The following is a 16566-nucleotide window of genomic DNA, read 5'->3' on the forward strand; positions in this document are numbered from 1 at the left end:
ATCTCTCATCCATCTCTTCATTTTTCCCTTGGCTTTTTTCCTTCGCATATTTTTCTCCTATTCATACCTGCAATTTAGTGTGCTTAGATATCCTTTTGTTCAGGATATTCAGCTTTAGGCTCTCGACTTTACAATTAAAAAACCACCAGATCAATAAAAACCAATAAGTTTTCAAGAGTAAATGCTCAAAGGTGAAACAATAAAGTAAAAAGGATATTTAAATAAATTATTCATCAACTTGCTACCTGTTTTTGATGACAATATGTATCACTTTTAGAACTTTATTCATTTCGAACTGAAATTAATAACTGAACTAGTGATACTCTATATATACAGTAATATTATTTTCTTCTCATACAAAGAAAGACAATTGCTTATTGAACAAATACATTTTTAAACATTTGAACACATGGAACACATGACTATCTCTTATAGAATATGATAATAAAACCACTTCTAGAACCAGAGTGAGTAATTAAATTTTGCAGCGTTTTTGATAGAAGAATGGATTGGACTACAAATAGTCAAGTAATTGAAAGGAAACTAATCGAGATGAAGTTGCTTTCTTCAGACTAGTGGAACCTTGATTGGACCGGTGAACAAATTTTCCTTGCATCTCCAACTCCATCAAGATGAGCTCTAAGATTATACAACTTGAGTTATCCTATTAAATTCAATAAAGGAAGCTTTTTTATCCTACTATCAGATTATATAAAACTCAAACTCTTAATGATATAAAGAAACCAAATATAATTGGTTTACAAAATAATTCTAGTCATCTTGGCGTACCAAGCATATAAATGAATTAGACAATAATATATATGTAGATATTGTAGTGGTGATTTATTATTTGTTTGAATAAGTTTTAATTCAAACATATTATTCATATTAACTATTTATTTATTGTAATGTCAAAAAAGATGTTTGTTCCACTCCATCTGATTCTCAAGAGAGCTGTACAACTTGAAACACTAACTTTCTTCAATTAACTCCAACTAATTATTATTTCCCTTGACAGTGTTTTCGGTGTACTTTTGCTTTTGTAGCTTAAACTAAAAAATCATCAATCATATTAAAACTTTGATAGGTCCAATGTTCACTTTAAATATTGCCACTGTTTGAAACTTTCAATTAATACATATCAATATCATTGACATTTGCATTAACATACATTAAAATTTTCTCAGAAGATGGATTTTCATGTTCATTTAACCAATCAAATATTTTTTTAAAAAGTTATTATAATACTCGTGATAAAGTAAATTTTTTAGCAAAACTTTGATTGATAAAAATTTATTTATAAATTAGCATATCAGTTTTTCAATGAACTTTTGTTCTTAAATTACATATTTTGCTCCTGAGCTGATAGCTTTCAACTCATTTCATTCAAACATACAATCATCTCTAATTCACATCCACCTGGTCTGCATGAAATTGATTATTACGTTGATGTGTTGGCTTATAGCGAAAGTTTCGAACCAAAAAATGATGATAATTATGTTATATCAGACATAAGAAAAGTTGTACAACTAATATCTGTACTTAAATTCTCATTTATATTTCAATAATTAAATCTTGAAGTAGATGTTGGCATAGACAATCTTATAGAAAGTATGAACATTGATAACTTAATTCTTTTCATCACAGAAATTACTTTCATTAGTTGATAAAATTCCAGTTGATCAACTGAAAAAGGTACTAAAATAAATAAATAAATAGAACTCGTGGAATCTATAGGGAATAAATGTCTAGATTTCGAAGTTCTGAATGTCATATTGACAGGTGTGTCCGCATAATGGAGATTGGACGGTTAGTCACGTGGTAGTTAATCAAATCAGTTCGATATCTGTTATTCATGTTATACAACATGTATGAATGTATCCTATACATACATATATCCAAGTCGTAATTGTCATTGTCATCACTGCTATGAACTCGCTATGTACTGTGACAATGTCCATGATGTCATTTGTAATCGATACATTCACATTTTGATTGGCTTTAATTGATTATATATATACTATGAAATTGCTTCTTATCTCTTTCATTATGTACCTTTATCGTCTTGATAACATCATGTTGAAAAGATGAGCTAGCTAATAGAATTGATAAAGGTACTTGAACACTTTCAACTGTTGTATAGATATATATTTTCTAGGACATCTAGCAAAGATGGTGAAATCACTTCCACTTTATACATCTATGTTTTTTACAATCTTTTCGAAATTTATTAATGTTTATTCAGCAGATTATGATAAATGACTTGCAGCTATGATTTAATCCAATAGCTAAAGAAATTGTTTACTTCAAAGTTCAACATTAATTTCAAGAAATACTTAACATTCATGCCAATTGAATTAAAATGACTAATTTTTATGGTCATTTTAATTCCAATATATCAATAATAATAGCAGGAAAATTGAATCAGAATTGAGTAGAATATTCTATTGGATTCTATCAAGTTTTCTTTTTTATTTTTATTCCATTGAAAACCTCAGGTAAGGTCTTTTGAAACTGCTTATACCATTTAGGTACATCCAATACAATACAGATAAATCAATACATTTCATATATACCAATTTCAGAGTAATCTATCAATATATTTAAAATTTTTTTCATTCTAGACAAAAGCATCAAAGTGGAACAATTAATCTTCTCTGTTGAAGCTCATATTTTTGAGAAGACTTCTCAATCTCTTGATGTCTTCCTGCATTACGTGACTCATTTAGACATAAGCATCTAGATAATAGTCTCTTTCCTTTTAGCTACACCTGTCTTCTCAACTGAAAATAATTCTGAATAGTTTGCCTGTAGTTAAATTATTCCATGTGATCAACTCACTTATTCACAGATGTTACATACCTTTTTTAAACCAGTTCATGACAATCAGTGACATATAGAGATAGTGTTGGTGATGAACAATATTTGTTTAGGAGTTTGGAGTCACTTTTTACCCTTTGGATGGTTTGTTCCTCTAACTTTACTACTTGTTTTGATCATTCCAATGTTGGCTATTAATCCAATATTTCATCATATTGATATCAACTACACCACATATTATAAATATCTCATTTCTTAGAGCATTCCATCTTGAACTACGTTTCTTTATGTATCGTAGAAGTGAATCATCAGTTGACTGCAAGCAATTAAACTCATTGTTTATCATAAAATAATTGTAACGAATGCGAATGAATGGAAGAATAGATGATTATAGAGTATGACAAACATAGAACATTAATAGAAGACAATAACTCTTCATCTACAGTGATGATAGTTATTTTGTAGTATTAAATAAGTGATTAGTTTGAGTTTGATCATGAACAGAAGCAGTCATGTATAGAATAAGAATTTTAATTAATTTCTTTCTTTAATTATTTAATTAAATATTTTGTTATTCAGTCATATTATTTTCAATAAGAGTTTTTATTGAAAATTTTGAAAAGTATCAATAACTTATAGCAGATTATTGAAAAATATATCATCTAAAATTGCTTCAATTAGATTTAGCAATATAATACTTACAAATAAATGTAAATATAACTTTTCAAATATACAAAAATCATTGTATTTTTAAGAATAGTCTACTATTGTACCCCAAAGAGTCGTTTTACTACGAATTTCTTTGTGTAAACGTCATTTTATTGAAGATATTTCAAGAACGATTTTATTGACTCTACCCTGGAACCTTTTTACCGGTACATTTTTAAGTAACTTTGACTTGTTCAAATATAAAATACAATTTGTAATATCGTTTTTTACACAATCTTCAAACATCAATTCTTCTATAAATGTAAATATCAATTCTTTTATTCGAATAAGAAAAACATCAATTTTATTTGAGTTTTATTACCAATTTTAGATCATTTTTAAATTTAAATTCAAATTTTAGTTTGAAATAAATCATAGAGGGTTTTTAAAATAAAATAATTAACTCATATTAATATATAAATACTTGTCGAAGTCTGTTTTAATGCTTGAGATTTTTTCTTTCAGTTTGAATCCTTTTTTAACCCTTAATGATATTTCTCTTGCATTATTTAAAAACTAATGTGTACTTGAACTTTGAGGCTGAAAATAAAAATATGCAATACTTTTTGATCTTTTATAAATAATAATTTAATAATTTTAAATACTTAAAGATCTATTATTTATTGATCATTTTTTATGGGTTCATACAACTTGGTACAGTAGTATTATTTATAAGATAAACCTCTAAAAGAGAAGTAAAACCATCTAATCAATTTTTCATTTATGTTTTTATTCCAGAATTAAAGAAGAGGCGATTTCATCCTCTGCGAGGTCTTCGGAGAATTTTCCGGAGAAAAAGTAGAAGTGCAGCAGACGCAAAGGTCGACTCTCGTGGCAGTGATCGAACCAGTGAACTTGTGATTCATGACAGAGAAGAGATGACACTAAGACATCCTGCTGGACGTCCAGACGATGCTAGAAGCCAAAGTGCTAGTGAATTACTAACAGACTCCTGTGACCGTCAGAGGTAAATAGTATTTGCATCACCAAGTAGTATTTATTTTTATTTTTCTTTACTATTTTTTTCTTTTCAAGGAGGATAAATCAAAATAGTCGATCTATTTTTCCAATTATCTGTTATTATTTCAGCAAACGTGTCATTGGCTGGCCTAAAAAATACAGAATATCCATGAGGAAATCTTTTAATCAGTAAATATTTTTTTATCAATCAGCAACATGAATAATATCAAGCTTCTATTTGTTTATTTTAATAATTAATACTATTATTTGTTTAATAGAGTAAATATGGGATGTTATAATGGTATTTAAATAAGTTGTAATTTTTTTTTAAAATCAATTGTATTATTATTAATCAATTTTTATTATTTATAAATAAAATGTAGAGAATAATTTGTATTAAGTTTGGTAGAAAATTTGTTATGTAAAGTAAATATTGATAACTAATAGTTCAATATGCATTTGTTTGTAGTAAATTAAGAATAATGAAGTTGAAAAAAATTTTTTAACTCTCTAATATAAATTTTTAATACTAAAATTATTATTGCTAATATTAAATATCTTGATAATATAGTAATAAACAATTGATAGAAATTAATATTGCTTCGTAATAATTTTTTTTCTTGTCAGAAACAATGTTTTCAATTTAGAGCATGATGTAGACCACATATTGACTGTAACGCCTATCGAAAGACTTTTTTAGTTCAACCGGAAAAATAACAAAATTTTTGGCATTGCTTCAAAAGCTGTATATGCTATCAAATAGATATTACACATGACTTACATAGTTTTATAGTTTTTCTAAAATAAATTTTTCATTGGACAATATTTTTTATTCTTTTCAAAGTTATCAACAAATATACCTGAACAGATAAAAACTTTGAAAGCTGATAATATTAATAATATATTTACATATTTTTATTATTTATAAATATTATTTTATTTATTAAATTAAATGTATTTTATTTATTTATATCTATCTATCTATAAATGTAATCCTTTCAAATGACAAGTTTTTCCAAGAAGAACTGATAAAAGATAAGTTTTCTTTTCCTACATAGTATTAACATAATCCCATGTTTACTCTATTCGTAATATAACAAATGAATTTATAATAAATTATTCAAGGTCTGCAAGATTTGTGTGTTTTAAAAAATTGTTTACTTTTTTTTCAATATTTCTGGTTTAAATTTTTAAATTATTTTCATTGTATTCTAAAATTGGTGACAATTAATTTTTATAAAGATGTTCAAGCTTTTTTTTTTTTAATCCATAATCACATTTTTTATTAATTCTCAAATCTTTTTATAAAGTTTTAACATCAATTAATGTCATCATCAGGTGAACTACAAAATTTTTTATCATTCTTATCAATATTTAATGATTCTTTAATCATTCTTAAATTGATACTCTAGAATTTTATCATGCTAAATTTCAACTCATACTGAATGTATCATACTTTTAAAATCATTTATTGCATTGATACTTTTTTCAAAATATTTCTAATCATATGCAAAATGACTGATATTCTCTTTCATCAAAAGCTTAGCCCTACAATGTATGTAGTGACATATATGGTACAACCAAGAATATTAAAAACTTTTTTAGACTTGTATAATATAGACTAATATTATTAAAAACAGTCTAAATCTTAAGTAGAATCATATTTATTTTTTTTTAGACTAAAAAAAATGCATTGTAGGGCTGAACTGTTCACCTTGATGATAAAAAGCATTATTCATAGATGTATATAGTGAGTGGTCTTACATAATACAAAAAAAGTAAAACAAAATGATTAAAACAAAACTTCTTATGCAGACCCATGTAATATATCGCATAAAACCATGTTGGAGAAATTTATTGTCATTGTAAAATTGATGCTTGGAATAGCAAAGTAGTCTAATGGTACTATATTCAGCAGAAAGTGACGTCTTTGGTGCTTATACATGCCTTCTTGATCCTCTCATATTTTTGTTTATCATATTAAGTGTATCCTATTGTTTTATTAACGAACAAACTTGGCTTTCTAGTGTGTTCCTGAGGCGAAGTAGAGGTGAAGAGCCGTTTGGAAAACTACGAGGTACATCAGGTCAACTCTCGGTGTCTCACGACAGTGTTTTCCCCGGAGAAGTACCTCACACTCGCCCACTCTCATCCCTGGATACCTTGGCAACTCTCCAAGTACGTCATTTTTTTTTCTTCTTTTCCACTTATACTTTTTTATTTTACCATTTTAATCTCTTATATTTTACTTTATCTCCAACACTTCTACACACTTCTTAAGAACTTAAGAAAAAAGGTCTATAAATATCACTTCAATATAATTCCAAGTTTCATTTAATCAATGATTTACACTTGGAATTCCTCATGAACATACTGCTGTTTTATGGTACACTATTTCTGGTAGCCAATAAGGTCAACGTTGGAAATAGAAGCATCGTAAGCTTCGTGTACTAACTCGACGAGACATCCAGATTCATTCTCAAATGTTTCAATGGGATTATTGATTATTTTGTCAATAAATTTTCACCAACTACTGTTATTCATAAACTATTTAAAGCATGATTGAATATGAAGGATATATGTGCTCTTTCATTCATCCATCTATATATAGAATAAAAAAGTTATCAATAATTTTTCCAAGCAATATTTTATTAAATAGAAACAAAAAAAAACATAACACAAGTCTGAGTAATTTTGTGAACATTAAATCATTTGGAAATAATGAAAAATACAGACACTAGATTATCTGAAATAAATCCACGTCTGTTAGTGCTCATCTTTCGCCACATTTTATTGCAAACGTTTGCGTTCCAACCTGATAGGCTTAGGAAAGTCTTGGAGCGTTTCATCATTAAAATTTAGTTCCTTTTCTACTTATTGTTATCTTATTAACCTTCTAGAGATATATATAAATATTCTTTTTAGTTTTCAGTGATGGAATTATATTGTTTATTTATGGGAATTATTTTTCAACTTTTCATAGAGACGACAAAGCAAGACCAGTGATGAAGCTGTTCATAAAAATTGTAATCCTCAAGGCCCCTACAATCATCGAATGTCTAATCGAGTAAGTATACTTGTAAGAACTATGATATAGATATTTTCAATCATGAACATAATAACAATAAGTTATCAGTAAACAAAGTATATATTTCCTTTTCATTTTATGATTATTTTAAATTAATATCTAATCTAATTTTATATCAGAACAAATGAATGAATAATAGTGATACGTTTTATTGTGATTCAGATCATAAATAAAATAAAAAAGTGGAGAAAAAAATGAATCTCACTTCTAATATTTGGAAGAGATTATTTCTTTCAATTGTCATATTTATATTGAAAAAAAAAAATAATAATTTTAGCTTATCAATATTGATGGTGTGAATAATTATTATAGTGAAGCATTAATTATTAGTGAATTTAAATAAGATTAATAAAGTATTTTAAAAGTATACTCATTGAAGTTGCTTTTGTTGGTCTAAAATTATCATCTAACCTAGCTACCTGGATTGGTGTTAAATTTCTAGGCTAACATTTTACTTTGTGAATTTTTATATCACTTAATTAGATTGGATATTTCTCAATCAAGTCTGATATTTGAAAATAGTAAGAAATATTTCCCAATGAAATTTCTTATACATAATAAATATTTAAAATAAACTAATTTAGCTTGATATTTGAATAATTTGCTATAATTATTATAATATAAAAAAAATATTATTACCAAGAATTCATGGTTAAAATAGTTTGGAAAAAAATACTGATAAAGTTGATTAAAAATGAAATACCAACTAGATTAGATTAATGAAAATTAGAATAAAACTTGAATGAAAAATAAAATAAATGATGATTACTCAGGTGTTGGAGCAAATAAAGACTGCCATAGAGAATCGAAATCAGCTGGCATCAGCAGGATCCACTTATAGTTCACACGTGAGTATACAAACAATCAGCTTGAAATCTATATCATCTTGACGAAGCAAAATATGTCTTATAAGTTAGTTGCTCATGTGGGACTTTGGTTGGTGGTGCACTTGTAGGATACATAAATTTCACCATTCCTTTCTTTCTGGTCTTTTTATGATGCGGTTGACGAGTTACCAAGAACACTTATTCTTTTCTGCATTCATATCTTTAGTTTCCTTCTTTCTTTCTCTTTTACTTAAATTGCTCTTTTTCAATGATGTCATAACATATTTTTTTTTTTGCGTTTCAGGCTTCTAGAGAGCACTATCAGCAGGATACCACTGAGGTGAGATAATGTGAAAAGTACATTTTATGAGACATATCACGTCTATCCACACGAATGAGCTTGTTCAGTCATGCAATTGCGTGTTAGTCTGTTCGGAGTGCATTAAAGTGCATTTACTTGCTGCATAGCCATATATACAATTTAAGTATTTATTCAATCATCTTGTGAATTCTCTTTTCGTAATTTACCTATTGATTGAATTTCTAAATGGATCATCTTGCCAAGGTTTCTGTTTAATTGATAAATATTGATGAAGCCTGTATTCATTGATGATGCTGGAAATTAAGTTGTAGTGTTTACCATGGGTATTGAAATCATGTTCCTTCGAAAATTGAGAATTGAAATACAACTGACCCAGTAAATTACGTGAATAATTTGACTATTTTATTGACTCTCTCTCTCTCTCTGTTGAGAGTTCATTAATCAACGAAATCAATGGGGGTAAACATTCTCGTTATTCATTAGTTCTCTTTTGTGTTTATTATATTATACGAGTTCTGTTAAATACAATCAGTGACATTGTATTGTTGTTATTTCAGAATCGGTTTACACGATTGGAGAGACGAGAAAAAATCGACGAAGGAGAAAAATTTAGGGTGAGTTTTATTTTTAATTATTTATTATTATTATTTTTTAATACATCAGAGTTTAAAATTTTATTTGCGTAAGCTTATTGCCAACCGAAGTGATTAGAAAATTCTTTTCACTGATATGAATGTTATGAATAAGAGGAAAAAATTCTTAAAGTTGTTTTTGAGGTATTTAAATTTAAAAATAGTTTCGATAAACTTCTTTTTAAAAAGGCATTTCTAAATAAAAATATCGGAATTTTATTATTTACTTTATCAAATAAATTAATAATTAATTAATATCATCAACTACTCCAAAACCAAATGGATGAATTATAATTACTCCAAAAATTGGAATTTTTAATTATACTTGATTTTAAATATAAACATTTATTTAATACTTAGCATAATTAAATCTTATGATTATGCTAGATTGTTTCGACAATACTAAAAACTAAAAACAAAGAAGTTTATAATTAATTCTTTTTTATAAAATAAAATGAATAAAGAAAGAAATCATTGAAAATAATACTGTTATAAGTACAGTATTTCTTCTGTCGCTAATTGGTGAATGGAAAATTGAAGATACTTGGGAGGAAAAAAATATAAAAAGACTTTATGAGATAGAGTTTCATATTAAAATAAGAAAGCACTTCATTTATGAAGATAATCATTCCAATAACTATGATATTAAGTAAGCCATGAATAAATTCCAGTGGTATAAAGTGAATGTCAATTAAATATGGATCTATTAAATGAATGAAATATTCTAATCAGCAACTTAAGAAATAGAAGATGAATCAACATAAATAAAAAATCGAGAGTAAAATCCAAGTGAATTTTTTCATCATCTAGAGTTTAGAAACCGGTTTAGCATGAGTCATCGAACAAATTGTCAAAATGGCAACAACCGTTTCTCGACTTTTTTTTCCTCAATTCTTCCCTGATGAGGATCCGTAAGATGCAATAAATTATCTGTTGAATCGGGTCAACGTTGTTCTAACGACGGTCCCTTTTACGGAATCAGTTGATAGCCATTCTGGTTCACTCACCTTAACATTCGTCATCGTCGTCGTTGCTTTATGTCTCTTTGTTGTTATTACTTCCGGACATTCTTTGTTCTAACGATAATATTCCGTTAGGTTGATTTAGCAAAAGTAGTCAACAAGTAATTAGTGATTATTTTATTAACTAATTGACAGTACAAGTGCAATTTGTGAAGATCAAGTTCATCAGATGAAAATATGAATGGAAAAATCTGGAATTTGTTAAATAGAATTAATGACAAATTAGTTGTAGGGAAAAGTGACTTTCAGATAAGAGATGATCAAGTAATGAATATCATGAAGCAATGTTAAAATGAAATTACCGTTATTCGGCCTGATGCCTCTGTGGCAGTAACACGATCTTTGTAGCACGCTTTTCTCAAATAAAAACATTCTACCTTCATCACCTTCTAGCGCCATCATACGTTGCTTTTTATCATCTTATTCATTTATAACTCACCGTTTCCATCAGAGAAAAATTCCTGTCTGACCAAACCTGTCAGCAACTACTTTATCAACTGCATTCATTAACTCAGTAGAAACATACGTTAACTGGTAAGACTCAAATGGTAAATAAAGAGCTGTTGTTAAAAAAAATATATATAAATTAAATTGTATACTTTATGATGCTCTAAAAGACTACTGTTTTCTCGACAGTTAATATTTTTTATTTTAAAGTACGCTCTTTAAATTAGTTTTTAAATATTTCTCAATAATAACACTTAATAATTATATTAAATTAATTAATATTATATATTATTTATCAAATTATCTAGGTTTTTGGTAATTTTTTTTTTTTACTGAAAATGGGTTTTAGCCAAAGTAGTTCAAAAAGTGAAATATTTAATTAGGTTGGTAGAAAGTCATCTCATTATAATTTGGATAGTTTTAATAAATTATGCTAATCTTATGTAAAACACGTATTAAGGTAAATGTACCAGTACAGTAGTGACATGGTAACTAAATAAAAACACTGATTAAATATAAAATACAAAACCTGAATAATTTTGATTCTAAAATTTCCAAAAAAGTTGATGCTCCAACATGTGAACAGCTACCTTTTCGAGATAACTAATTATTATTTAATATTCTATCATTAATTAAAATAAAACTTAAAAATATATAACTGATTTAAAGTCCAATTGAATAACTAATTAATCAATAATTAAACAACATTTTGCATATTTTATTTAAAGTTTCACTGATATATTGAATGAAACCACTGCTTCATCCAATAACCTGGAACAAAAAAAAATATCTAACCATTATCTAACAGATGATTGGATAACCTCGGTATAATCCAATAAGTCTAGAGCCTAATGAAAACCTTCTTTTCAATTATCAACACCAAAGAAATAAAGAGAAGCCATTAGGTCAGTTACACGTTATAAACCACCAAGTGAATCTGAAGTGGGCCTTAGACCGGGACATTTTCTTATCCCAGCCAGAGTAAGTGTACTCAAGGTTTATAGCAATTACAACGGTTCATGTTAGTCTTCTCACGGCTTTCATATACACCAGAATATTGCTTAGAGAATGGTCTTGGTGTTGCGTACAAGCTAGACAAGATAAAAGGTCTAGTAGTCGAGGATTGCAAGTCCTCGAGTTTGCGAAAGATCTTTATAGCATACCTCGTATACACAGTGAAGGGTAGGGAAAAGTGTGGCACGTGGTGAAGGAGAGAATGTTGGAGGCGTTGTGAAGACAGCAAAGTCTTGTGGAGTTAAAGAAGAGAAATAGAGTGGGTACTACAAAACAGCTGGCAAGCAGAAACTAGTAAAAGACCGTTAACGTTCTCGCGTGTGCTCGCTAGAGGATCGACCCTCGCGATCAGCCCCTTTCTACTCTACCACAAAGTCCCCCTCTTCACTTAGTTAAGAACTGTTTGCCTGTGAAAAGTGACTGCACAACACGACAGTCGTTGTCGTGCTTCTCTTGCAGACCGGACCCATTGTCAGTTTTTTTTTCTACCATTCACTAGAGTAATATTACGTGCTGTGTTTAACTTTACCAACCAACTAAAGTATCAGTTTTATTACCTGGAGATCATCAAAGTCATTGAAAGATTTAAGGATGTAAGAGTGATTTAGGTATTTTAAAATAATTCACTGAACAACCAAAATTACTGATATTATTTTGCAAGGAATCAGAACATGACGATTGATGTTAAGACAATAGTAGACAAGATATACTCTAGACTCTAGAGATCCATCAGTGGAGATAGAAATAATACTATTGGAGCTATATTAGAAATTAGCAGAAGAGTTTCTTCTTTTGATGTGCTTCAGTGAGCAAATACAGGTCAGGGAAGTATATTTCCTTGTAACTGATTGCTCCAGAATCTTAACTATTTTTCCTTTCGTTTCCTTTGTTTTATCTAGAATTAATCCCAGTGTTGATTGATAATGTGATTAGATAAAACCAGTGAAATACAGTATTCATACTTTCAGAATATCGTGAACGATAATTCTTCAAGGTTGATCTTGAGACATTTTTAGATTTAGCATCAATTCACAACCGATAATAAATCTCTTAGAATCTATTATCTTCAATTCCAAGTTATTGTTTAGATGGTAATTAAAATGAAGACTGTGTTTGAGAATAGTTGGAGTGATTGTATGGCTTGTAGGGTAAATCAATTGATTGAACAATCGTCATGTTTCAAAAATGTTGATATTTTCACTAAGAGGATATGCTTACAATGTATTTAACAATACCGGGAAACGTGTTTTACTGACATTGCGTGCTATTAGAATACTTCAAACATCCTCTGTTGGGTACACAGAGTCACGTTACGCTACTACTCACATTCAGTTGGATTCATAAAGTGTGATAGTGATGGTTGATAGTTTTGTATACCAAAGTATTGTCGAAAAATCGTTGCTTTATGCTTTTTATAGAATAAACATTACCTACATATATATATCATTTATAATAATAGTCATAATTAAAATCTTTAAAGAATTAATGTCATTATAACAGGACATGCATTCTACACATATAGAGTGTGATTTACAATTGTATCTTTTGAAAGAAAGTGAGTTCATGAGCAACAGCCATGTATTGTGTCTAAAAAATTACAGAATTATCATTTTAAATGTCTTTTGAATAAAGATTGTTGTTGAAAGAGAATAGCAAAAAATAATAACATTGAGTTTATTAAAAGTAATTAATTGAAAAAAAATTTTATTATTTAAAAGAAATAAAATGAATAATGAACAAAAGAAATTAAGAGGTAAAAAAAACAAGCATTGATAGTTTAATTATTCGTAAATGACAGGTTTGTTTTTACTATCTTTTTTTTTTTTTTTAGAAAATTAAAAATTAATATTGAATATTATTTTCTATGATCAAGTAGATGAAATGTATTTGAACAATAATTTCTACTTGTTAAGTTTCTTTACATGAGAAGGCTTTTTCAATAAATATACTTTTAATGATAGTTAAATAAAAATGACAGCACATAAACTGATTAAATGAAAAATATGTCAGTAATGTTAGTAATCACTTTTTAACAACTGTGACTTGGAATAAAGAATAATAGAATATAAATTTTTCTTTAACATTACTTTTATTGAGTTAATAATAATAAATAATCTTATTATAAAAAATTAGTTACATCAGAAATACTTTGAGGTAGAAAATATTTTCTACAAACACCTGGTGTTAATAAAAACAAAAAACCCCCTGAATTATTTATCAAATGACCAAATTAGCAGGATAATTTATTCCAATGCTTCATAAAACAAACAATAATACTTATAATAATTTATGAGTTATTTTCAATAATCTAAATAATGACTGGAATTGATTAATATCTTATTAGGTTACTCACCAAGTCATTCCCTCAATTTATTAAAATTGCTTTTTCATTAAACTTAATGACCTAAAAAAAAAAAAAAATGTACAATAAATTAATCATTTACTTAATTACTCTTTAATTATTCATAAATTATATTTGTCCAGATTTTTGAAAAATTTAAAGAGCAAAAATAAAAGAAAAAAAAACTTATCATCTAGAGTAAATATAGACTGAAGCCATGAAAGTGTAAAATAAATATTTACATCTCTTTCATGTTTATTTTGCAAGCAATTTATTGATAGAAAATCTAAATGTAAAACAAAACACAAAAATAGCAATTACTTTTATCTATTCAAATGAGTATTTAAATGCTTTCAACTTATTTTCTCCATCAATCAAAAATTTTTATGAACACATCTAAAGGTATTCAACTCCATCCAATTCACAGATGAATGCTGAATGATAATGTCTGATGTCATATCATCATTGTCGAGCTTTCAAGCATGATAGAGTCTTAGAAAATACTTCCAAAGTGATTACTCAGTTATTTTACACGAGACCAACCACCATGTAACGAGCTAGCAACACGCTAAAAGATAGATTCAGAGTTAACTATATCTAAATCAGATTCCATTTCTGTCATTATCTTTCCAGTAATCTTATAAATGCATTAGCAGCAAAGTTTAAGTAAAAAGAGTTTGATCAATATTACCTAGACAACGAAACGTGACAGCTATTGCGTGACTAATCAACATCAAGATGCTTGATATTGTTATATTACTATCAGCATTGTTAATACTTTAATTATAGAACAATTTGTATTTCTAACTCACTTGGTTCAGTGTTATGATGATCAAATATCAATCAATAATCTTCAGCTTCAATGATTTTTAAATATAACACCAAATATTACTCTAATTAGATTCTTGTTGATAAATAAATTAGTAAAAAACACTTCATGGTTCATTAATAAGTGGCTATTTAAAGAAATCTTATTAAAAGTTTTTTTTTTTTTTTAAACTGGTAAAACTTTAATTGGATTGACACGTGAATTTTATTGATTAGATTTATGATTCAATCAAGCTAGGAAGAATGTTGGTGGGTTGATCCTTTCAAGTATAGTAATTCATTGGCAATATTTTGAAATTTAAAAAATTTCAAACATTTTAAAAAAAAGAACTCTAATTGGCATCTGATATATAATTATCTTAATTCATCAAAATTATTTAATTGCTTACACATTTCATAACAAAGCTGACTCATTGTATTCTTGATGTATCAATTCATCTCCACTTTTTTTTAAAGCTAAAAGTGAATACTAATTAGTATGACCATTATCATTTCTCCATTACTCAATGCAGTGTAACTAATAGATTTGTCAAGTTAGCAACAGCTTTTGTCTTGTTTCATAAGTGAAAATCAGCATGAACTTTGAAAAAATTACAGATATGACCTATCCAACTTAAAAGTCGTTAACTCTTAGGTAACATAAAACAGAGGGAAGAATAATTATCAATGGATGACTTGGAATTTCTAAAAAAAAAAACAGTTTTATTCTACTTAAACAATTGATAGTAAAGTCTAATTATTAAAAATGCATATATAAATATTTTCTTCAACAATTAGAGTCTAAAGTCCAACATGAAAGATGTGTAATTGATTAAATGAATTATTTTGTAGCCTCAGACACATTAAATATAACTCAAATAATATTTTAAAGTGAGTTAACATTAGGTTTTATCACAACATAGTGTTTCGCTCTGTTAATGGTTGACACTAGTTAAATAATCAGAATAATAATTTAAAAAATAGCTTAATGATAGTAAGATTATTTATTCGGCCATGGTCACAATGGGTACACTGACTTTACTACCTATGATATGTCTATCATATACCATTATTATGTTAATTATTTTGATTAGATTTGTTGATAAATAATATCATTCACATTGTCATATTATGCTAGCTGAACCAATAACACCAACACATTCTTCAAAACAATGTACTGATATTCTAGCAGACAAATAGTGCATTAAATATAACTCTAGAAGCTTCAATACTCTATAAATTATATTTAACAGTAGTTAGATATAACTCTAAGGTAGAAATTTATCATGGTAGCAAAAAAATTGTACCCACGCTATTCTTTTTATGAATAAGAGACTGGTATTTATGATAGTAGCAGGGAAAAGACCTTCTCCATAGCTTATTTTTAATAAATTAATTTTAATAAATAAATTGCATAATTTCAATGCACTTTGATGATGAAAATATTTGTTAATATTATTGTTGCTATTTATATGAATTAAAAATTTTTTTTTTGTTTGATATACAGTAAATTTAACATGAATTTCATCATAATTCTTGTTATGATGTTGATGAGTGATAATATAATATGAGCATAAA

The 16566-nt window shown here is 27.4% G+C and overlaps 1 protein-coding gene across 3 annotated transcripts in view; it reads left to right on the forward strand.

Moving 5' to 3' along the window:
• Nucleotides 1–16566, forward strand: part of LOC118063803 (dentin sialophosphoprotein-like) — a 56903-nt gene that overhangs the window by 32434 nt on the left and 7903 nt on the right. The window contains exons 4-10 of one of the 3 annotated variants that reach the window (XM_035077954.1): nt 4267–4495; nt 4564–4677; nt 6516–6666; nt 7472–7555; nt 8350–8424; nt 8708–8743; nt 9283–9339. In XM_035077954.1, coding sequence (XP_034933845.1) covers nt 4267–4495; nt 4564–4677; nt 6516–6666; nt 7472–7555; nt 8350–8424; nt 8708–8743; nt 9283–9339 — 746 coding nt within the window. The remainder of the gene's footprint in view (nt 1–4266; nt 4496–4563; nt 4678–6515; nt 6667–7471; nt 7556–8349; nt 8425–8707; nt 8744–9282; nt 9340–16566) is intronic. The other 2 variants (XM_035077960.1, XM_035077965.1) reach the window with 2 other exon arrangements.

This window comes from Chelonus insularis, unplaced genomic scaffold (genome assembly GCF_013357705.1).
Source record: "Chelonus insularis isolate UGA/USDA-ARS -01 unplaced genomic scaffold, ASM1335770v1 contig_116_pilon, whole genome shotgun sequence".
In the NCBI taxonomy this organism is placed as follows: Eukaryota; Metazoa; Arthropoda; class Insecta; order Hymenoptera; family Braconidae; genus Chelonus; species Chelonus insularis.